The sequence below is a fragment of the Acyrthosiphon pisum genome, chromosome A1 (assembly GCF_005508785.2).
Source record: "Acyrthosiphon pisum isolate AL4f chromosome A1, pea_aphid_22Mar2018_4r6ur, whole genome shotgun sequence".
In the NCBI taxonomy this organism is placed as follows: Eukaryota; Metazoa; Arthropoda; class Insecta; order Hemiptera; family Aphididae; genus Acyrthosiphon; species Acyrthosiphon pisum.
The window spans coordinates 65,656,477-65,681,865 of record NC_042494.1 but is presented as its reverse complement, the minus strand read 5'-3'; the positions used below and the strand labels follow the sequence as shown (position 1 = coordinate 65,681,865).

The 25,389-nt window shown below is 38.2% G+C and overlaps 1 protein-coding gene across 2 annotated transcripts; it reads left to right on the top strand.

Annotated features, from left to right (window-relative positions):
* The first annotated feature begins 984 nt into the window (after positions 1 to 984).
* Positions 985 to 24,599, top strand: LOC100163683. Of its 2 annotated transcripts, none has more exons than XM_008182274.3 (2): positions 985 to 1,510; positions 20,340 to 24,599. In XM_008182274.3, exon 2 carries the CDS (start codon positions 20,413 to 20,415, stop codon positions 22,441 to 22,443), a length of 2,031 nt encoding a protein of 676 aa, XP_008180496.1. In that variant the 5' UTR covers positions 985 to 1,510; positions 20,340 to 20,412; the 3' UTR covers positions 22,444 to 24,599. The 2 variants fall into 2 exon arrangements, with proteins under 2 accessions (XP_008180496.1, XP_008180495.1); XM_008182273.3 differs by lacking the exon at positions 985 to 1,510 and adding an exon at positions 10,163 to 10,830.
* Positions 24,600 to 25,389: the final 790 nt, after the last annotated feature.

Sequence of the window (25,389 nt, the reverse complement as noted above, 5' to 3'; positions counted from 1 at the left end):
TAATATTTAAAATATATATACCGGGCGTTATGGCACGGCGGCGAGACTCTACGGGCAAATTACAGCGTATACCCCCGATTCGATCGAGCGTTTATTATTAAAAAAAAAAAATTGTGTCCCAAGAGAATCGAAACAAAAAAAAACCACTACATCATTTTCCTAGTCCGTGCGGCGGCGAAGTCGTTGTTCAACCACCTCCGACCACGACGCCGGAGTCGTTGTTTCGATTTTTTAACGGGTTTTTCACCCGCGTCCGTGTACATATATTATATATATATATCTATAGAGCGTATAAATAGATGATGCGAGGAGGCAGCCGCAGTGCGCAATTAGCGGCGGCGGCGACGGCGGGTCGATAAATGTTATAATTATTATCAATTATCATCAAGTCAGGGATGATATTTTTTCTTTTTGACGTAGGTCTGAAACTCGAGCGACCATCGAGCCGCTGCGGATGATGAGCCCCCGGGCCGAATCCCGCCGACGATATAATTATAACAGAAATATATAATATTTTAAAAACAAACCCGTAAAACACTAAAACGTAGCTATATGTATATTATAATGCCTTCGTGTGTGTAACAATAATTTGCGGTTTCGGCAACGAACATTCGCTACAACATAATATGTACGAAACCATCTAAACGCGTTCAGGTAAGCCACGCTGAGCATACATACACACGACACACACACTCACCCTCACACACGTATATATATAATACGTTATAATATACTGTTGTGTGTGTGTGTTAAACTACCCCCACCCACCCCTCTGCATCACTACCACCGCCGCCGCCACCACCACGGCCGACGTTAACCCGACGACTCCGCCCACCGGTTACAGGGATCCCCCCACACGCAGCGGACGTCCGTCCGTCCGTCCGCCCTTCGGAGGAAGACCCGACTACGGCGGCGGCGACGACGACGACGACGACGACGACGATCGACGCCCGCGAGTAAAAGCGGCGTCGGCGGAACCGAAAGAAGGATCAGTGTGTCAGCAACAGGCGACCGAACGACCTGTTGCAGGAGTGTACCGCGTAATAACATTATTATCATTATAATCGTACTATTATATATACACGTAGGTATATATATATACGGCGTAAGAGAGAAAACGATTTTTTTAGATAAATAAAAAAACCGAGCTTTGTCATCCGGACGACTGCACACAACACTATCGTATCGTGCCCGTGCTGCGTGCAACATCTCGTTATACCTATCTCGGTATAATAATATTGTTAACATCGTAATTCTTTTTTATTAAATTCTTTTATTTATAAACGGTAAAAATTTCGTGAATTAATAATAATATTGTAATCTACGTTATCCGTACGTCGTTTCGAATTTATATAATAATAATATATTAAGAGTTGTGTATTGCAGTGCGCGCCTTTTTCGTAACGATATTATTATTTAGTTGTTTTTTTTCCATTTTGTCGATCTTCTCCCACGACACGTCTCGTGGGCGTCTGTCTGCGTTCGAGATTCCACGCCACGATTTCACAAGGTAAATTGATTTATTTTTTGGTTGTATTCCTTTTTTTATTATTGTTATTATTTATTTATTATTATTATTATTAATTTTTTACTTTTTGGTGGGGACTTATTTTTATCGGTTTCGACGTTAAACCGGAATATTATGTTATGCGAAACTGGATTGCGTGCGACAGACGGACGTACGCGTGTTATTTTTATTATTATTTTTTTGTGTTTTTTGTACGGTTTTTATGACGTTTTATATTATATCGGACGAGAACATTTATTTCAATTTGAGTACGAAATCCATCGCTGCGGCACCGATGATGCTGATAATAATAATAATAACCGACCGGACCAATTAGTTTTACAACCGAGTTATTCTCAAAGCGCGAGCCTGTGATTTGAACCCAAGTTCAAATAGGTATATAAATAAACCGTTAAGTTTTTCGGGTGCCGAATATTACACGTCGTGCGGACTTGACCTCGCGACACACGTGGGCGCCGCCGTTTTCGGCCTACTCTGCGTTATAAGCTAGAGTATCCTGTTGGAAAATTTGCAAAACTATAAAATCTTCACCAGACAGATATAAAATTTTAAATGGCCAAATACGCGCATGTCCGCTAAATGATTTCAAATTACATTGCAGATATCCGTTCAACTGGTTATACCTATACTAATTCCATTAAAAGTGTTATCAAACAAAACATGAACCTTACGGTTTACATTGCAATATATAATAACCATCAAATACCTCTAAAATTCTATTTACTTTTTAATAAATTGGTTATTAATATACAGTAAGTATACACATTGATCAAATACAAATAAGTACGTTTAGTCCACCGTACACGCCTTGTTTGCAGTCAATGGTATACACATAATTATGTAAACTTGTTTTTACATAGGTATCAAAATAATGTGTTAAAATCAACTATTTTTTAAAAGGTTAGCTTTACGTATCAACTACGCATTTATACTATTTATACATAGATAACTTTGACACTTTCCTTAACAAATGTTGTACATCTTTTATGACATTTTCATCACTCAACATCACACTGCTTCAAAATTAAAATATTATTCAAAAATTCCTCCGCGGGATCTTGAATAATATGCTTACATTTAAGTTTTATAATAATTAATAGGTCAAATCACTCTTGTGTTTAAAAAAACCGATAAAAATGGATTATTTCGTATACATACATTTTTTAATGTCCTGAATATTATGCATTGTAAGGCGGATATAACACATGCGGGTATAAGGACGTCCTCTTATCAAATAATCTGTCATTCACATAATATTATAAAATGATCAAAAACTTTAAATAGAAAAAGAATATTTAAAATAAATTGTAATTTTAATAAAGAAACCTTTTGTTAAATGTTCAATTCTTAATAATGTGTGTAATTATGATCACAAGTTTAATTAATAAATTTCGAATAAATTTTTCATTGTCAAGAAATACATTTTAATGTATACAACTATAAATTACAATGTGTCATATTGTTATTCATTCAAGATTGATTGATCGGGTGTAAACCAATTTATTTTAGTGTCCTTATAGGAATGATTCCACGGTGTCAGTGGAAACTGGAAACCATTAGGATTTCTGGTTATACTTATAAACATGACGTTTCTTATATATTTTTTCTATTTAAACTTTTCGTGTAGATGAATTTGGGAAGATGTGATTTTAGAAAATGAATTGGTAAATACTAAATTGAATTTAAAATATATGAATATTTACAATCTGCAATAATTTTATTCTGTATGCAAGTAAACTTATTTTTGAATATATCAAATTGTACAATAAAAAACTACTTTATGAAATTACATTTTTTCAAAATTTAAAAAATGTGCACGTTATCGCACGATCTTTTTTTCGCTAAAAATTCTAATAATCATATTTCAATATTTCAGTCCCATAACAGTGTAATATCATAGTAACAAATAACAATTGAATACAATCGAATATTGTACACAACTAATCTTTTTAATTTTGTAATATTCTCGAGTCTATTCATGTTGCAGTGGTTTTAGGAGTATTATATGTGAGTATAGTTTAAATTTTATAGATCGATACAATTATTAAAATCGTCTCTTGAGCGTCCTCTAAAAAAAATAATCTATTGTTTCGTGGGAAGGGTTCGCAAAATGCAGATCACTTTATATTCGTTGCGAGGTACTTCAGAATATAATATTATGCGGGTCATGAAAAATAAATAAAAATTAAAAATATTATTTGGTACGGCCTTTGCGTATATTATACGCTCAAACTTATATAACTATTTATACAGTCCATATACATTTTGTTCCGACCAAGTTGATGCCCACGTCACTATAGATATAGACAGCAACAATTTTATCAAAATCGGTTTTTATTATATAGCAGACATAATTTTTTGCTGCGATAACATATTATTATTATAATGTTATATTATCTATTTTCGATATGAAAACGAAAGTTGAAATTAATACGCCCGAGTGCCCGACCACTGTATAAGATAACAGTCTAGACACGTAGTAATATAGTGATACTAATTAGAATTTATAAAATAATATTACAAAATCGGACAGAAATATCCGGTAGTGGGACGCATGGTAGTTTATATTATATTGGTGTACGACGCAATATATTCTTGCGGACCGAACGGATCAAATCGAGTGGAAATGCAATGAATAAGAAAAGGTCTTGTTATATTTTATGTGTACGATGCCGTTTACGGTGTTTGCATATAATATAATTTCTAATCCAATTTCGTTTGGGTTGTTACGAGATCAAACAGCCGCACGGGGCGTCATCAATTGTTGTTCGGCGTGCGGTGCAGCTGTTCTCCTTTGGGTCGGGTCTTTGTTGACGAGACGTTCAAGACGAAATGCGCCAAAAAAAAAAAACGGTCGCACGTGTCATAACTATATTTTGAAAATAAGATTTTGTTACACGGATAACGGTCTACCTGCACAATGGTGATGGTGATGATCGATCAACCCCGTTTCTTATAAATCGCTTTTACACGAGAAAGAGATTTATATTATATTACTATTATAGGTACGATGCCTAATACCTATACACGCGCGTATATCCTATTTAAAATTTTATTAATGTATAATATTGTATAAGTACCTATACAACTATGTATACTAAGCTTAGGATCGTCTCGTTAAAACTAAACTCGGCTAAACGGCTTTTAATATAATTAAAATTTAAAATAAAACGTTTTTAGAACTCGCGTTTAATTACTCGCATTACCGTAGATGCTAAACTGCAGCTTATATATATAGAGACTTTAAGACCCACTTCACATTATGCCCGTTTACGTTTACCACATTGAGTGGTATTATAGATATATATTATATTATAATAAAATGCACAAAAAGTAAAAAGTAAACATAATATAGGCGAGATAAACATGTTGATACGAACAAATTTTGAACATCACGATTATATCTTTCGGGCGATACAGCACGCGCGTTTATATTATGTCTTTGAAAAAGAAATTTTGTGTGCATATAATGCGTACAAGCGTATAATATGCTAAGTACACATGGGCACTATATATAGTTAGAAGTTGTATACCTACTAGCCACAGTATACTTGCAACGATTAGTTAAGAGGTTTTTTTGTATACGTATATTATATGCCACGACCTGCAAAAACTGTTCTCCTCAGATGGCGCGGTGTACCAGACACGGATTAAAATACGTAAATACATATTTGTTTTTCTTCTTACAAAAAAAAAACCGTTAAAGCTATTTTCTTTTCGTACATAAAAGAACCGCATTGTTATGCCCGTCACACCCCTGAATAGATACCGCGGTCCTGGTGCAGCGATCGTATTGATAAGAATCCGAGTGCTTATCCGACACGCGTTCTCGCGCGTTGCAAGCGTCCAGAGTCCTGGACCCCAGAGTCCAGACCCCGAACTCCATTTTTCTCTACGAATACGAATACGCGGTCGTCTTTATTGATTATTATTTTCTAAGTATCCTTATACGACGGCGACGATGTATTGTTTTATCTCTACGGCTGCGGTCCGTGACACTTTATTTAGTAAATAAATTCTCCATACTACATCGATATATAATATATATATATATTATATATAATGGCATCAGGTTAATATAGGTACCAGGTACCTACTTTTTTTTTGACTGGTTGAAGTTGTTTTATTAATTAGAATACTGTAGTGGGTGGGTGTGTTGGTATTGCATGACAGAATAATAAAGAGATTTTTTTCTACCCATCATGAATGTGCGATTATAAACGTATTTAAAATAATTGTTGTTAATGGGTATTTTTTTCTAATCCTACGAGTTAAAATGATTAATTACTTGTTAACACGAAAACTATAATATACAACACCGTCATAAAACCTATATAAGTACCTATGGAGTATATAGATAAGTAGATACGAAATAGCAGTGAATATCAATGAGATTTTATTTCCATAGCGTACCTATAATATATATATAATATTATTACAATACATCTTCAGTGACTTGAGTGACTTGTAATTTCATGAACATTGCGACACAAAATAACCACAACCCAACGAATTCGTGATGAAAAAAAGTGAACAGTATATTGTAATATTACGGGGTGCAATTTTATCGGGAGACCCGGGTCTCGTCGGAACCAAAAAAAAAACTGACGAAATCCGTCAAAAACGTCTACTACGCGGAAAACAAGAAGTCGAGTATTATGATAATATTATACCTACCCGATTTCGGATCGCCCTTGTAAAAAAATTCATCGCGAACAGCTGCGCTTGTAAACGATCTTATTGTTTATGTCATTATATGTTTATTATTATAATATGCGTAGTTCTCGCCGCGAGTTGTCCGCAGACGACGACTCGGACAGTTTTACAATCTCTCTCTCCCGGCTGGGACGCTGTTTCGTATAAATAATAATAAAAAAAAAACGGTCGTCTGTCCGTCAGTCGACTTTTAATATAAGCAACGCGTAGCTCGCCCTTATTATAACGCGACACCACACACACACACACACACACACATACAAGTGTGTAATACGACCACCTCGCATATTATAATAATATAATAAACAGCCAATAACAAATAATTACACGTACACCGATCCGGCACAATAACGGTCGTTATAGTACGTCGTCTTCGTCGTTCACCTCATATTATCATTATATACCTATGCATACCTATATAATATAATAATATTATGTACTACACCCGTATAAAATGGGTGCAGACGTGCAGTTGTACAGGCTGCGTGTATTGTTCGTATATTACCGCGAGTGCGGCCGCACTTAATAATAATAATATATTATTATTCTAAGACTACCGCCGACTACAACACGGTAGTAACCACTCTTCCGGACCGCGACTTATCGACTTGGACGACGACGACGATGGCACCCCGTCGCGCGACGATACCGCGGTCGTTTACCGTTTAGCGTGTACATGTGAAACCGATAAAAAGGCAACAAACACACGCGGCTATTCGATACCCGATCGTCGTCGACCTATACGCCAAACGAATAAATCACGAACGTATATAATAATATATGAACCACCTACCATATTATATACGGCGGCGGCGGCTGCGTGTTGTTCGTATCGGCGCGAAATCTTGTTAAACACGCGACCCGGTGCGTTACAAAAGCGAGGGTGGCCTCGCACCATATTATATACATACATAATATACCAACCCCCGGACACGACAATAATAAATAATAATAATAATAGATATAATGTTATATGTGTATACACGTGTGGGGGTTACCTATATTATATTATTATTATATTGTGTACATATATTATACGTGCGATCGCGTACAAAAGAAGACGGACGGGCACGTGCTATCCCGTCCCGTGTGCCGCCGCCCGTTGTCTCTCGGCGAGGGGGGAGGACGAAAAACGACTCACGTGGGCGGCACGAGTCTCGGCGGCGCGAGGTCCGGCGTGGCGACGGACGGGCGGACGTCACCCTCTCGTCTCTCGCGTCTTTGCGCACACGTCGACCGGTCGACGAAAGAAAATCGTTTTTATTATTATTGTTATTGTTATTGTTATATTAATATCATTTTTATTTTTTTTGTCATCACTCTTTTACGTGCGAGTCAAACTTGAGACAGCGTCGGGACGTGAGTCAATGTGTGTCCGCCGCTGCCACCTCCACCGTCTTTCGGTCGATTTTTCCGCGCTTCCCGACAAAAATAATAATACTATAATCGATTTCGTAACGGTTTTGTGTACGCGTCTCCTTTTCCGACGGCTCGCGCGCGCGAGCTATAGCGTATAATATAATATTATATTCTATAGGTATAAGTACCGCCGATGACGATAACACCTATTGATATTTTATATTATTTTATATACACTGGTGCCAGCATACTACGTCTTGCGCAGCGGATAATGAAAAAAAAAATAACGATTATTAATAAACCTACCTACAATTTTTTTTTCCGATTTCATTATTGTTATATGCATGTATAACATGACGATACACGCGCGCGCGTGTAACCCACCACTCCCCGCCATCCCATCAGTTGGTTTATTCGCTCGCGCGTGTCCTATTATCTACGAACGTTTCGAAGTCAATATCTTGCGTTTTCGATTTTTGTCAAACGTTGTGGAACCATCAGTTGTGGCCAGAGCAATGGGAGCAGCTATTTTTATGTTTATACCTTGTAGGTTAGATCAGGTTAGGTTTGAACCGTGTTTAATCGATAATTGATTAATTAATATTTGATATTTATCAATTATCGTCTACTACGGATTCCGTTTAAAAACCTATAAACAATTAAAAATTGAATAATTTATGGACAGCACAAATTAATAAATTATCACGTGGCCAATATACCTACGAAACTCCGATAATCTATGATTCATAATAATATAATCACTGATTCCGTGTATACGTCAATACGTCATGTATTATAATTGTACGCAATTATAATTTTTAATTGTGGGTGGTAAAGGATAAGTAAAGATATTTCATTGCGTTTTGGTCGATGTTGTTGTTTTGAGCACGACACGTGTGACACTCGCCCTTCTCTGTTGTAACTACTAAACTACGACGTTAATATAATCGAGCTATTATTATCATGCCGTCGTCGAACCAGGATAAAATCGATACCAACACGAACACGGTGCGACTTTAGTTTTAGGAATCCAAGGCGTATATTATTATTATGTGCCCTGCGGCGACAAATCGCAGAATATTCTATAATCTATGGGACTGCAATACGGGGCCGCTCCATCGAATTTTCCGGCTGGGAATATTAACGGGAAATTCGTCACCTGTACACACACGTGGCTCGTTATTGTGTTTCGTACATCGCGACTAAACTAATCACACCGCTGGCTTATCCGAAGTCATTTACGCATTTACCACATTGTTGTTATTATCGTTATTTACTACCTACCGTGTCATTCGTCGTTTACAACGCAATTCTCGCGATCAACCAGAGGTAAAATCGGTATGAGGAACAACGACGGCGGCGGCGGTAAATTTCACAGACTATTCGATCGCGAGCACGCGACCGATTCGGATAAAATCAAATAACTATAATATGTAATATGTATTATTAATTATTATATTGCACAGTGCCGTGTGCTGAGTAGTGCGTACGCGGGTTGTTAACCGGAGCCCGTGACGCGTTTATACGCGCGATATCAATAATATCAGAACGTCTATAACGTGTAATCGATGAAACGGTTGAGTAATAGCCGGGAAAAATAATAATCGCACGAGATTGCCTCGGCATCGGTTATTTTTATATAATACGCGTAGGTACGTACGAAGAGATAACGTCGTCCCGAACAAAATAACTAAAGAAACTCGAAAAATACCTGCTGCATGCTCTGCTTGCTATGGTCGTTCGTTCTATCGTATTTCACATAAACATAATAATACGTATAATAGGATATAGGCATAAATACAGGCGCACGTTATTATTATGTACAAATCTACCTACATAACAAGATAAGCAAGAGACAACTTATACGGTCGTTACGTCAATAAGTTATTTTTAGGCTTTGGCGTGTGGCGACTCTGATAACCGTGATCCAGTTTTAGGTGTCGTATGACTTGTTTTGCGGGGGAGCGATGCTTGACATTCGTGGTGCAACTAGTGGCATTTGGCGTGGTCTTTGTCTCCTAGAAGTGGACGACATTCGACCAAATGTGTTTGTAACAATATTCATTTCTAAGGGATCGCTAAGAAAACCGCATTCGATCTACGACAACCACAGTTAATTATTATTCGTAACAATATTATTGCGACGTGCCGACGTGATCATAATAATAACACCGTGCAATGTCGGGTCGCACGAGCAATCACCAAACACATAATATATTTTTAATGAATCAATAAGTGGTGCGTGAGTCTCTCAAAAACGATTGGTCGATTAAACATTGGCATGCCATTAAAAAATAAATGAACAATATTACGATTACCGCCGTAGTAAAACAGTGGGCACGTGGCAAGACAACGATAATCGCACGTCGTAATATCATCGCGAAATTTTCGGGGAGGTCGCGGCCATGCGACCGCGAGCCGCTGAGGCGTCGTCGTCGTCGTCGTCGACGCGGTGGCGGAGGCGGCGGAGGTGGCTATCGTTTCGTGTCCGTTCGTGCGCGGTCGGCGGCGGCGGTGCGCGTGTGTGCGCGCCGGCCGTCACCGAGGAGCGGAGCGCCGGACGTCACGAGTGCGCCAGGTATAGGTCGGCGACGTGATCGCGGAGCTCTCCGGCCAGCCAGTGGCGGTCCGGACGTTCGTCGTGTGTCATCTTCACGAGTGTACGCGTCCCGCGCAACGATCACGTGTCTCACGATCGAGTTTTATAACGCCGAGCCCCCGATCAACACGCGCCCGCTAGTTTTTTTTTATAATAATATTACAAAAATAGTATACATTATTATTACCGCCATCGTCGTTAATATATTATTTTTTATATTTATAAATTTTTTTATTTTATACTTACGCCGCAGTACGTAAACGCGAGCACACTCGCACATGATAATAATAATAATATAATAATATTTTACTATTTTCATGACGATTTTTTCCTCGATAGCTGTGTAAATATCGGAATTGTGTGCGGTCTCTCGTTGTGCATTTTTCTTCCTCCTCTCCAGTATATAATGCTATTATAATATCATATTATTGTATACACGATACACGAGATAATAATATACTTTACGTGAAGTTGTGACTTACCTTATAGAAATAATATTCTCGCGACGATGTACCGCAGCGGCCGTCGTGAAATTTCGCCCGTGTGCTCTCGAAAATCGCACGTTTTCTGCTGTCGTCGGATTCGTGTCGTCAATAAATAACAGAAAAGAAAACCCAGGTTTCAGCAGGTCAGAATCGTTTTTTATCGTTAATATAATAATGTTGTGGGTTAGGTTAGTATCATCGTCGTCGCTCCGACGTGTAGGTCGTTTTCGCCGTGAAAAGATTTACCGGTGTTTTAATGGTGCGCATTTTATCGTACATACCTATTATTCATCCCAGTGTAATTATTATTAAAATAATAATATTTACAAGGTATTATTGTTTTTTTTTGTCTTACCACTGGCGTTGTTATTAAATTTTTTTGTGTATCGAAAACATTTACGCCCGACATTCCGATGGTCTCGGCGAATGTATGACTTAGGTAGTGCGTGTGTTTGTGTGTGTGTGCACATGTAGGTATATTTCATTATTTGATAACTCGTCGAAAAAATGTTTAAACTTTACGTTTGATATTACGGTTAAGACGTTTTTCGTTACCTGAGACACTTTAATAACACGTTGATTTTTTGAAATTCATACCGACCTATGTAATTATTATCGAACTAGAACAGTAGTGTATGCTAGTGTATGTGTGTGTGCATGATGTGTCGAACAAGGGCTTCAATTAAATGTCGACCTATAACTAATAAATCAAGTTCGGAGGAAAACCGGTGATTATTGTAATAAGAAACCCATTAGTGACCGATGAATTCGAAAAATCGATTGTCTGTGTATATACGGTAATGCAAGGCCGTAGGTCTATCGCGTTTCGGTGTGGTCAAAATTCTTTGGTATAATAATAATAATATAATATTGTAGTTGTGTGCATAAGTGTCGTCGCCGATGTCCTAATCGCGTTTTAATTACGGGCGTACAGTATTATAGCCTGGATAAAGCGATGACTGAAATAAGAACATTAATTTGTTTGAATGGCACATCCGGTAGAAAATGCGTTAGTGCAAAAATATAGTTACCCCTCCACACTAGGTTAAACTCGCCCGCGTACGTCGTGAATTTCGCCCGACCGATGAAATTCAATTCCGGACATAAATTTCACAAGGCGAATGATTTAGTAATAATAAAAATAATAATATTCATTGTCGAAATAAAAAATAATTATTACATAATTGACATAAATTTGGAAAATTATAAACGATTGTTTTAAAATATTTTTCCTGTAGACTTTATTCCAACTTTATTCATGGCGTGGTTATGCAATGGTAGGTAATTGAAAAATCTATTAATATACTAAAATAATACGACGTACGTAAGATGAGATTGTCATTGACGTGTAAACTTTGAAGCTTATAAAATAAAACTTGAATAAAATTAATTCGACATATAGGTACTAACAAATTCCCTATAATACGGTTATACTTATAATAATTTATAAATGAATCGTATAATAGTAGTTATGCTTTTATGTTTGGTATGTTTATTAAACAAATCGTTTACAGCCGACGTCAAGTTTAATAGCGCCGGACACTGTTTTACGATCAAAATTTATTATTTTATAATTTTTATTATCTAAAAGAGAATGTTTTTTTTTTTATTGACGTCCCCCGGGAAAAATAAAATCGACATAATATGAAAAATATTACTGTTTTTTTTTTTTTTTTATATACATATATATTATATTTGTATATATCTATAATAAATTCTCTATACATTAAAATATGTAAGTTACAATTTAGTCTCAGTAATGAAATATAAACTTACTCGGGAAAATCCTAAGTCCTCGTCTAAGTTAAAATAATTAACCCGAGCTTCCAGGAAATTAGTTTTGAAATACAAAAAAAAACCAACGTTAAATAATACATACACAAAGGCTGAATATTTATATTTGTTGTGTACAATACTATGCGAAATGGGGGAGGTGAACTGAACGTGCTTGCGCCAGACGAGTTCAAATGTTGAATATTTTTCAAGGATAAATAATTAATGATTGCCAAGGATGTACCGATGACCTTTGAACAGATTTGGTGGGTGAATTAAAAAGAAAAAAGGTGCATCCTGCCATTGTGTCGCGCAAAACCGTTACTTATTCATTGTCGAAAAATACATAATTTTTAAATATTGTTTACCAGACGATTAGTTTTTCTTTTTACTTTTTATAAATTCTAATATGACGTTTCCGTTCAGAAGTTATACAGGTTAATTAAAAAAAAAAATTCTACGGCCTGTATATTCTTCATATTATTATAAGGTAGCTAATGTATTATTTTACGTTCTATTTTTAAACTTACCTTCCGTAAATATGTAACTGCATATTTCAGGGTTTAAGTGTCAACAATATTATAACTGTACGGTCATCGCCAAAACTATCAATTAAATTATTTCAACATTATTACTATCTTTTGTTGTTATACACGTTGAAAATAATATAAATCTTTAGTTTCGAGTTTATCAACTTAAACGTTTATAAATATTATAGATCGCGTAGGATTTAAATTGTTTTGACATATTAAAGAAAAATAACTCGTAATTATTAGTCCTGTTGTAATGAATAATGTAGGTCATGTTACTGAAGAAAACAATTGTATTTTTTTATTATTATCATTATTATTCTGCACAAATTTACGCTCGCCTTTTTGACATAACAAAATATAACGCGTACAGTGTCGTACACGTATAGAGTATAGACGCTTAGTTTATATTTAAAATAAAACTCGGGAGTTATGGTTTTAATATCGGTTAATTTATCGGAGTAAATAGAAAACGGATTTGTGCCAGAGACCCGTCGTCGCTATCGCTATTATGCGGTATATTATACATTTACGCGGTGCGTGCACCTATGCTTGTAGCATTTCGTTTCACTACCGTTATTAATGAATTCATTTCGCAATAATACTAATAATAATAATAATTAGTGTATTCCAAAGACCAAACTACCAAAGGCGGTGTTGACATTTTTGGACAATTTTTTTTGGTTTAATTCTAATGGAGCACACTGCCCACAATATGTAACGCGCACGTGAATAATTACAATGCACGGTCTTAAAAAACGTATTTATTATAGTAGTTTTAATATTAAAAGACGACAGCGCGCCAGAGCATTATAAATTGTAATCATTATTATCATCATCGCCATACAATATTACTGTATACGTCTTCAGAGGTCGGTGTAGTTTATGTCTGATGCCGTCACTGCATCCCGAATGTTGCCTAATCCGTATCCACTGTCCGGTGGTCGAGAGTAAAGGGTAGTAGGGGCTCTGGGTTTTTGGTACGTGCGCGAGTGGGTCGGCGTTAGTCCGTTTGGACGCAAGCAACCAATAGTATAGCACGTGCGGTTCATTCTTCCTTATTGCACATCACCGACGATGACACGTACTACGCGTTTATACACATACACTGCCCCATACACAATACGACGCGTCGTCGACGGAGGGCGTAAGTATTCGGTCCGTGCGAAGGGGTGTAAAACCGAAGAGGTCCGAGTGCCGCTGGGGGATGAGAGGAGACGATAATATGATTGTACTACTAATAATAATAATAATTGTATATACGCCTACGGTGGTTGACGTGCTTGCAGTATAGGTGTACCTACCTATAGCTTTTAGTAAACGTAAGAGGGCTTTGCGATTGCTCAACGCGCGTGTTACGAAACTATAATATACGCGATATCTCCACAGCGCCGATACCCTCTTTTTTACATTTTATTATACGCGCTATTGTATAATAATATAAATTATTACGTATCACGGGGACTCGTTTGTCGTATCGGATTTTTGATTTTTCTGCTGCAATAACATACATATAGGTGTAAGTGTAACGCGCGTTCGAGTATACAGTATCTATATAATATATTAACATGACATATTTACCTATACATTATATATTATGGTGTCGGTATATCGCGATTGGTGTAGATCAAACGGTGTCCACGACTGTGTGTGTGTGTGTAATAAAATATCCGCCACGACACTTGGTCTTCGCGTTTATAAGGTAATAAATTTCTAAAATAGCATCGATCATCATCCCCCACCGTATAGTCTCTGTTACCGCGAGCTCCCCGCTGTGCAGTGCGTGTCGGGTTTTATTACGAGACGTAACCCGTCGCCATCGGTTATTATGTCGTATTTTGACCAGAGTCCGCGCGAACTGCTCTAGAAAACAGTGGCGTAGGAGTATATAATATGAGTATACACTGCAGTCGAGCAAGGGGGGGCCCACGCGCCGTCCTCTGTTTAGGATGCGACCTACGCGCGAAACGCTCCCACAATTTACGCCCACTTACGCCCACACATCGACAACAACAATCATAATAATATAATAACGCTCAAATTTGAAATAATTGTTGTCTTTGTATATGTTATAATATATGTATACGCGTTTCGCGAAAACTGGCCTGTCGTTTGCGCATGTGTGTCGTCGTGTTACTGCAGCAGTAGGCATACGTATTGCGTGTCGCCAAATGCCACTCCGATGAAATGTTTAGAGGTAAAGAGTTATAGGATCCATAGGATTTATAGGATGAGTCGAATGAATTTATGTTTGAACAGTCATACGACTGATCGATGACTATATATTTATGGGTCGGGCGTGAAGTGCGATTTCGTCGTGGATGCTGCGAAACGGAAAACCGAGTACCGGGTCGTATAATATGTGTTATAAAAACACACATTACCCATACTATTATTATTGCGATGTCGTCCTTACGTGTGTGATGGGGTGGTGTGGCTTATAACGGGGGTTGGTGTCGAAGAGATGGTGGCAGTTGCGGTCGATGACCTAGCCACGATAATATTTTATATGTGTCGTGTGTGTGTAGAAATCGAAACGTCGCGATTCACGGTCATCGGAAAACACGAAAGCGACGTTGGCGCGGCGTGTCGGGTGGTTAACCTGTTGGCTCGGAGAGCAGCGCCCGCGCAGCAACAGGTAGACACAAGCGCTCGCGCGCGCCACCACTCTTCCGCTCCCTCAGCCGTGTTTCTGCGAAAACTACCCTCGTCGTCATATGTTTACGCGCGCTTGTCGTATTTTATCGATTACTATACTATATTGGCCGCGAACGCCCTGGCGCAGAGCACACTTGACCGACCCAATGTCAAGGACGACCGCCTCACCCGGATCCTGATGTATATATACCTACATACCGCAGTTCACGTGGCGCCTCGTAAATCCGCTCGATTTAATATTTTCCCCTTTTACCACCCCGTCATCGTGGCTTATATAATACTATGTAAGTGGTATTTCCGTCGTCCGTACACTGCGCACTATAGTACGCTAGTAAACACAATATATATATATATATATATATATATATATATATATATATATACATTATGCGCCCCGTAAAATGATATCGCTGTAGTATGTCGACGATCGGCAGCGCGAGAGCAACTAGCACGCGTCTCTCCGTTTACACTGCTCGACTCTGAAATAATATAAAATATACATTGCTCTCACATGAAAAATACTTAAATTAATCGTCGCCAAAAAACTACAAGTATAACATAATAATATTATCGTTTTTAACCTTATACTTATCGTTTCGGTGCGTTCGTCGATCCGTCGTAAACTGCATACAGGTCTTCGCGGTGTATATGATAATAATATTATGTGTATAATTTTGCGATGATCGTCATGATAGCCTTACTCAAATGTACATAGCTGAAACGTAGGACAACCGGACTTTACCGTCGTCGTGTGAGGTAGCCGGTAAGTGACCGAAAATCTATACACCATCATATTATATGCGTATAAAATATGTATAATACAGATGTCGCCGTCGCCGCCACCGTCGTCGTGAAACTTGTTTGAGCGCCACCGCTCGTTGTAAGACCCCGGTTTTTTTTTCTTGAAATGTTATTCTCGTGCATCCCGTTTTTGTCAATTATATAACGACGCTGCTTTCGAGGTATATACACGCGGTGGTCACCTCGGACTTGGAAAAACTCGCGACATAGAGCGTATATACGAATTGCTTCATTATATACATTGTTATGTTATACGCCTACTTGCTGCGGACAGGGTATTCAGATCACCTCACGCATTTATCATGCATTTTAATATATATAACATCGTCTACGTTTTGGATTAATGGCCGTGTAATGAAACGTTCGCCACGGACGACGTTCGGTACCGTTGATTTGATATATACCTACATATTATAGTATGTGCTTTTTATCGAAGGTAAAATAATAATATAAAATAGTCGTAGGTTTTCCTCGCAAAATACACACTCCTCGTATATTTATATAAAAATGCGCTCAATCATTGTGACGCATGATGCGATATTTCAAACGACCTTTCGATTTCGCCGACAAAACTCGTACCAATAACTTAATAATATATTTATATACACACATATTTTATATATTATAATATGTTACGTGGAAATATTTTAAATTCACACACAAACGTCGTCTCTGACGCCGCCGCACAGATTATATTATAATATATATAGAGTTGCAAATGTAGTTTTAATCGATGACCGTCGTCGATGCGATCGTCACCGTCGTGAGTAACGTATTTTTTTCGTTGAAATTTATGAACATAATCGCCACCCGTCGTCTTTGTCGCTGCTGCACATGACAAAATGGTCTAGGTTAACGCATAGATGATATTATGATAATACGGTCATCGTCGAGACGAATTTTCAGTTATTGATCGTTTTATTATATCGGGTCAGTCAAAGCGTCTTGGAAACGAATCATAAAATAAAACCGAAAATTAAACGTCAACAGTGCCTAATAAAAAAAAATTTTAAAAAAACAAACAAAATCGTCTCCCATAATCCTCCGTCAAAACCGGTTAAATGTCGTTAACACCGCTTCCCCATGCATTACTACTACTACTACACTACTATACCTACAACTACTACGGCACTACGACTACTCCTACTATTACTACTACTACAACAGTACTACTACTTGCTGCAAGACGTTGTGCGTACAGGTATATACGTATAGGTCAGTTAAGTTCCAAAAATTCCTATCTATATATACAAAAAAATAAAACCGTCACCGAAACGAGACGCGACGGTTGTCGTCGTACACACTCGTATTTATATCATGCCATGACAGTGGGTAGGGGTTTTAGATTTGTTGAGATCTCAAAGTGACTACGAAGGGTTTGATAAAAAATCGGACCAATATTGATTTTAGACTATTTATCATCGCTGGTTTATGGTTTTATAGATTTTCGATAAGGTTTGCCGCCGCCGCAAAACGCATACAGTCCGGTCGCAGCAGTATCTATTTCTGGTACACACACTGCAGAAGAGACCATAGAGAGATTCTATATTCTGATACTGCTGCAGCCATCATAAGTGTATATAATAGTGGCGTGTTGATAACTATTTTCTTTCAATTATAAATGAGACGTGCAGTTACTTGCTGCATACCAGCTACCAGCATTCAGCAACCTATATGTATAATTACCAATAGGCAATGTATGTGCGATGAGAGGTATTTTTTAATGATTTGAGAGGAGTTAATAGTAACTAAGAATTAACACGTCATAATACAGTGAAACTTCCATATAAAAAAGTCTCACGGGCGCAACGAAAATTATAAAATATAGGGAATTTCGTTGAATAGAATTATTTTGGTTTGGTAGTCAAAAATATTTTACAGCAAATGTTGTTAAATGGAAGTTCTTTGTATGGAAGTTTCATTGTATAACAATTTATTCTATCCTGCTGCAGAACAACCGCCAAACATTCCAATATTGAATATTTAGATATTGTGAATTGTAATACATATTTTAATAATTCGACGTATACAATAATATTCACTGCAGATTCCTCAGACGAGAAACGCCCATCGCGTCTACCCACCTGCATTTATATCGTTTCTATATTTAACTTCTTCATCTACGCGATTTTGCTGTCCAATCCTCGCGAATCGTTATACTTATAAGCTGCAAAGTGTAAATTGGGATAATTTGTAGTGAAAATGAAACTGCGGGTGTAAATCTGGAGGCGTCACCTGTCTGAGGCCTCCACACGATCGGTGTAAATACGTCAAGTATAAATGATACTATTTTACGAGTATCTGCAACGAGGTGTCATCGTCTGTGCCAGCGAAATGACGCACTATACCTCCACGCAACTTTGCCGCGGTCGACGAGACTCCCCCGCTGTGTCCGATATACCCAGTTGGGAAATTTTATATAACACACACACACACTATAATATTGTATATAATCAAATATAATAATATGTAGGTAATAATAAAAACATGCATTGTGAGTGTGTGTGTGTGTGTGTGTGTGTTATTGCTAACAATTTTTTTCTTCTCGTCGATTAACAATCTGCAGTAACGACGTTGCGTAATGTCATATATATATATATATATATTACAATACATAATAAACGCGTCTCTTATAATATTATATCCACACACGATAATAATGATAATAATATATATATGTATATGTATATTATGACTATTATGTATATAGTATATAGGTATATTGATATATACAATTTATAATATTATTATTACCTCTCGCGTCCTTGCCAGGCTCGCGAGAGCACTAATTAACGACGCGTCGTGTCCTCAAACGTCGCCGCCGTAACCGCCCGTCGCACTAAGTATTACGCGCAATTTTTTTCACGCGGCGGTAAACGGGTTAGCTATTCTCTGTGTCGCCGTCGCCCTCCCTCGACCTGACGTTATATCACGCTGTCAGAAAATACCTATACAACGATAATAATGATAATATTAATAATAATAATCAGGGCTCGGAACTCCATTAATTTGCATATTATAAATGTGATTCGACACAAATTCGTTTCATAATACATTTCAACTCAAATCCAAAAATGTGTATGTTGCATATTTTACCATATTTTATCAGATTTAAGTGATTTTGCATATTTAAAGATATTATACATAATATTGCATATTTTCTTATTAATAAATCAAAATAAAATAAAAAATTTCAACTATAAAGAAATTGAATTTAAAAAAAGAGCCATATATACTATATATTTAATAATTATTTTTTACTTTGCATACCTATATTTAATATTAGGTATTAATATTTTAAATTAAATCAAAAACAATTTTTTTTTTAAATTACTGATATAATGCATAATTTCGCATTTTATTATGCACTTTTTGGAATAACTGCATTCTTTAAAGTTAGTCTTCATATAAATGCAGATTTAAGATATTTCACAGCGCATGTTTTAATTTTTTTCATCTTAAAAAAATAATGTTGAGTTGAAGTCAATTTCCTAATTTGACCTTTTTGGCCCTGATAAACTCGTTCTAAACCTACACACATGTAAAGTCCGTGTCTGAAGCGGTTTTCTTCCATATACGTACTTGCTTTTATTCAAAACGTCTCAATTTCTTTGACATTATTTATAATTGTCACAAGGGTTCAGGACACCTGATCATTAAAATGGGGTTTTCAATATTGCAGCAAATCCTAAAGAAAAGGTTGTACTTGTGTTCTTATCAACTAAATTATATTGTGGAATTATTATACACGAAAGAAAACATTTGTTTTAAGTTGAATTATTAATATGTAACGATCTGTATTATAATAATTAAAAACTAATAAGGGTGTTGAAGATCTCTGCATCAGTAAAGGACGATCGTCTATAATTTTACGTTTTTTTTTGTTTCAGGTCACCACCGTGTGTGCGCGTGCGTCGTGCGTCGTTTTGCGGTGATTGAACGTCTGTTCGATTAGCTGCACGAATGACTATGGCTGAGGTAGAAATGGAGCCGCCGACAGACAGGGCGAGCCGGTCGACGATCTATAAGACCAACAACAACCATCCGCTGGCCACGAACAACAACAACCACCTACATCACGTTCCCAGCACGCGTCCTGTGGTCGTCAAACACAAAAAGCGGAAACGCCTGAACCAAGTGCTGGACAGGTTGGCTGGCCAGGCGACTTCGCCCAACAACAACAATAACAATAACAACAACAATAATAATAACAACAACAACAACAACATCGACATCGATGTCGTCGCCGTGAAAGAAGATGAGTCGACGGTCAAGGACGGTGGTGGATCCGTGACAGCCATGGTAGTGGTGGATGGTGGCCACGGCGACACGGTCGTCACGAATGGCGTCGGGTATGAGAGCGACGAGTCGCTGCGGAGGTCGTGCAAAGACTACGAGGAACCATTCAGCCCGGCTGGGTCGTCGTCGTACAACCGATCGCCGCGCAGCTCGCACACCGACTCGCCGTTCAGCCCAAGTCGGACGAGACCGGACGACCCATCACTCCCACCCACTACCGCGCAACCGCTGCCACAGCAGTTTCACCCACCGACGACGCTGCCGCCGCACCCACTGCACCACTATCTCAACTACCCGAAGTGCGACTGCCTGTTCTGTGGTGGCGACGGCACCTCGCCTCCCCGTCACCCACTACCGCCGATGCTACCGCCACCACCACAGCAGCACCACCTGCAGCGGAACATGCACCACGACAAGAACCAGCAGCAGCCACCCGTCACGCCTATGTCGCCGGCGTCGCTGTTGGCTGGCTCCATGTACACGTTCGAACACTACCTGCACACAAAGTACCTGCCCGACATTTTCCGGAAGCGGCGGAGCCATTCCGACTCCGATGTTCCTATGTGGTTCGAAGCGACCAAAGCCGAACACTGCAGCGGTGGAGGTAACGACGACACGACCGCGTCAACGGCTGCGGCTGTCCGCGTAACCGCGACGGCCGCCGTCGTGACCGTTGGTCGTAGAGGCAAGAGGCCGTTCTCGGTTCCTCACCCGTTGGACAAGCCGACTCGGAAAAGGGGCCCGAACGGATGCAGGTCGTCCGCGCCGGTTCCGCCACCACCTCAACCACCCCAAGACTCGCCTCTTGACCTTTCAATGAAGAACGGCAGTGGTTGTTGGCCGTTTACTGCGCCCGAACCGCCGGCGGCTGAACCCTCCACCACCATTGCCAACGCCGCGTCAATACCGTCGCCCCCGCTTCCGGCCACCGCCTCTTCCACCACTTCTCCGCCGGCCACGTCGGTGGTATCGGTGGGTTACTACAGCCGGCCGGGTAGTGCGGGTGGTTACTCCGTGCCGGTGGTCAAGGGTGACGTGGCGTCGCGCACAACCAAGGCGTCGGTGGCCGTCCGGTACAACCTGGAAGTGTCGCCCGTCGTCGAGGAGATGCCCGTCGGCTCAGATGTGGCGTACGTGTGTCCGGTGTGCGGACAGATGTTCAGCCTGCACGACCGGCTGGCCAAGCACATGGCGTCCCGGCACAAGACATCGGCGTCGTCATCGTCGTCGTCCGGCACCGGTACGGCGGCGTCCTCATCGTCGGAGAACGGCGGCGACTCGTCCGGCGGCACGGCCAAGGCGTACCCGTGCGAGGTTTGCAACCGGTCGTTCGCGCGCAGCGACATGCTCACCCGACACATGCGGCTGCACACGGGCGTCAAGCCGTACACGTGCCGCGTGTGTGGGCAAGTGTTCTCGCGGTCTGATCACCTGAGCACGCACCAGCGTACGCACACCGGCGAGAAACCCTACAAGTGTCCGCAGTGCCCGTACGCCGCGTGCCGCCGTGACATGATCACCCGGCACATGCGCACCCACTCCCGGTACGAGATGGTCTCGTCGTCTTCGGCGTCAGGCGCCGCAGCCATGGCCGCCGCGCTAGGCCTGGATCCGCCGTCGCCCACCTCGCCCACGGGTGGACAACTGTTGATGTCGCCTCCGCCCGAGGTACTCTGCAAATCAGAACCGCAGTAACGGTATGGTGGGTCCATCGCGGGGACTGTTTTGATATTATTATTATTATTATTATTATATTAACGTCACTTTTGTATAATGATATTTTAATAGTAAAATATGTTTATATAATATTTATTAAACTGTATATCGTAGCTGATAATATTATTATTATTTGTATGTACATTTTTTAATTTTAAGAACGAATACACACACACACATACACACTACAATCGTGCGCACACAGCTTTTTGTCAAAACCAAAGATAAAATAATAATAAGTCTTATGCGTATGTATTATTATTATATTTAATTGTTTATTCGTTTTCCGGAACGATTAAATGTTTTTCGTATACATCATAATATTATTATGCGTATTATAATAATAATAATAATAATATTATATTATAATACCTAACCTAACCTCGTAATACACTCGCGTATTATGTTGTTGTTATTATTTTGTGTACATTTTTTTTTCGTTTCGTCGACGATATATGACTCAACTTGTACTACTTACGTGTCTCATTGCACGCCACGACAATATTTTTGTAAATCGACAATCATCCGTTGTCGCGTAGTCTTCGTATATCGACGACACAAACGTCCGCGTGCGTCATATTTTTTTCTACTCTAATTATTTTTTAAATAAGTGTAAACAGGGTGTGTGATACTATTATTTTGTATATTATTATGTATTATGTACCGCGACGTGCCATCCTATGTAAGTTCGTTTTTTATTACCATTTTTTTTTTCGTTTTTGTACCATTGTTATCGTCGCGAGATTTTTGGCTTGGTTTTCGATGCATTCGGGTCGTCCTGCAGCTATAACTTACACAGTCATCCGTCATTATTCGTATATAATGTTAGTATAATATTGTTTTAATTTTTTGTTACTCCGCGCCGAAGCGAATATTTGCTCAAATTTAATAACGATGTCTCCCCATATATTATATACCTGATTACGGGGAAATACCGTTCCGCAACGGGAAAAAAGTAAAACATCGTGAAATCGATATGCGAAGCGACTGTTATTATTATTAATTTTTTTTTTTCGTAATCGTTTGAAACGTGTGTTTGTCGTCCGGTAAAAAAGCAAATTTTTTTATTACGTGTACGCGTTTTCCAGCTCTGTCGTCCCAATAAAAGTTACAACCGGATGAATAAAAAACTAAAATTATTTATCACGAAAACCGCATATCGTTCAAAATTTTTTTTTATCCGAACGAGATTATCTCTATATATACAACGTCATATCATATTAATATTATATTATATAGAATAGAGTATTATCATACATAGTATACACGGACGATTGCATTTTTATTACTATATATTATATTTACAATACTATTTTTATTATAATATTATAATATACACAACGTGCATGATGTGATAGAAACGAAATGTTATAAAACCGTCGCGAGATTGTAAAATGGAAAACGGTAAAACAGGGACATAATATTATTATTATTTTTTATTTGTATAAAACATACCTATTTATATATATGATATACACTCCTCGCGCGCTTATATATTTCTATTCGGACCGTATATAATATCAATTGAAAACTGTAATTTTTTTTCTTCGCAATAGTGAACGATGCAAAAGGATTGTCCGTGAAAAAAACCAATTATAAATTTTATATTTTTCCATTACAATATAAATAATATACCACTATATTTATATGTACCTATATGAATATAATATATTTAATATAATACTACCTATGTGAAACGTACGCGACGCACCTGTAAACGAATTTTTTATTTTCGAATAAATATATATATATATATATAGGTACACCGTAGTATAATATGTGTCGTCCTATATCTGTGTATGTCTATTTTTATTTTTACTAAAGTGCGACGTGCGAACCTCGCCGTCGTCGTAATAATGTTAAGCTTTGCTCAAATCCATGTGTTAAGAAAAGACCAATAGAAATTGTGTAAGAACTGCAACGCAACGTTATGTTTCTATCGGTTTTTTCATCTAATTTTTTTCAATGAAAATTTTTTTTTGCATATTTATGTACCGTTGTAATATTATATTATAGTATTTTATAATATTGTATGAACCTAATAACAATATTATATGTCTGTGCCGTTCTGTGTTTGTTTACGTGAGACGAAATTGAAAAAAAAGTTCTATTAAATATATTTATAAGAAAAAAATTTGGAGACTTGAATTTTTTTCATTGCCTACATCATATCATATACCCACGTCCTGATGAGACCCGTGACTTACCATGGATATGTCTACAAGTATATTGCTGAACCGTGCCCTTGACCTCAGCCTACCACCTATTATATACCATATAGGTACTTCACGGGAAAAAATGTGGCTAAAAACCCATTTAAATGGATATTCGACACCAAAATGATGGTGTGGTATAGTGACAGCCACATATCATATAGGTAAAGTTACCATGTAAATTCGGTTGGTGAATTATGGTTATTATAACTATGTATAACATATAACTTATGTTATCTTAGCTATAACATGGTTAATATAATTATCGGAAATATATAGTGCACATATTTATTTAGTCAATTTAATTGTAAGTTAATAACTAAAACTACATTGCGTATTTTTCACCAAACTAGCATAGTTATAACCAATATATTATGGTAATATCGACTATAACATATTTAACCATTTACTATAATAAAATTATTTTTTAAAATGTTTTAAAATTTGTATAGCTGTAGACGTAACTACGAAAGTCCGACTGCAAGTAGGGGAAATCCCCCTCCACTGGACTTTATATCTTAACAGTTTTACAAGTCAATGGTCACAATCATTGGAGAGGGTAAGGGGAGCACTTGCCTAATTGACATTTTGGCGGGGATGAAATAGGTCTCATTTCCCCCTTCCATATATGCCAACAGAAGAAATCTTTAATTATTTTAAAATAAAGTAAACCTACTTACCTAATGAGAAAAATAAAAAAAAATTTTCCTCA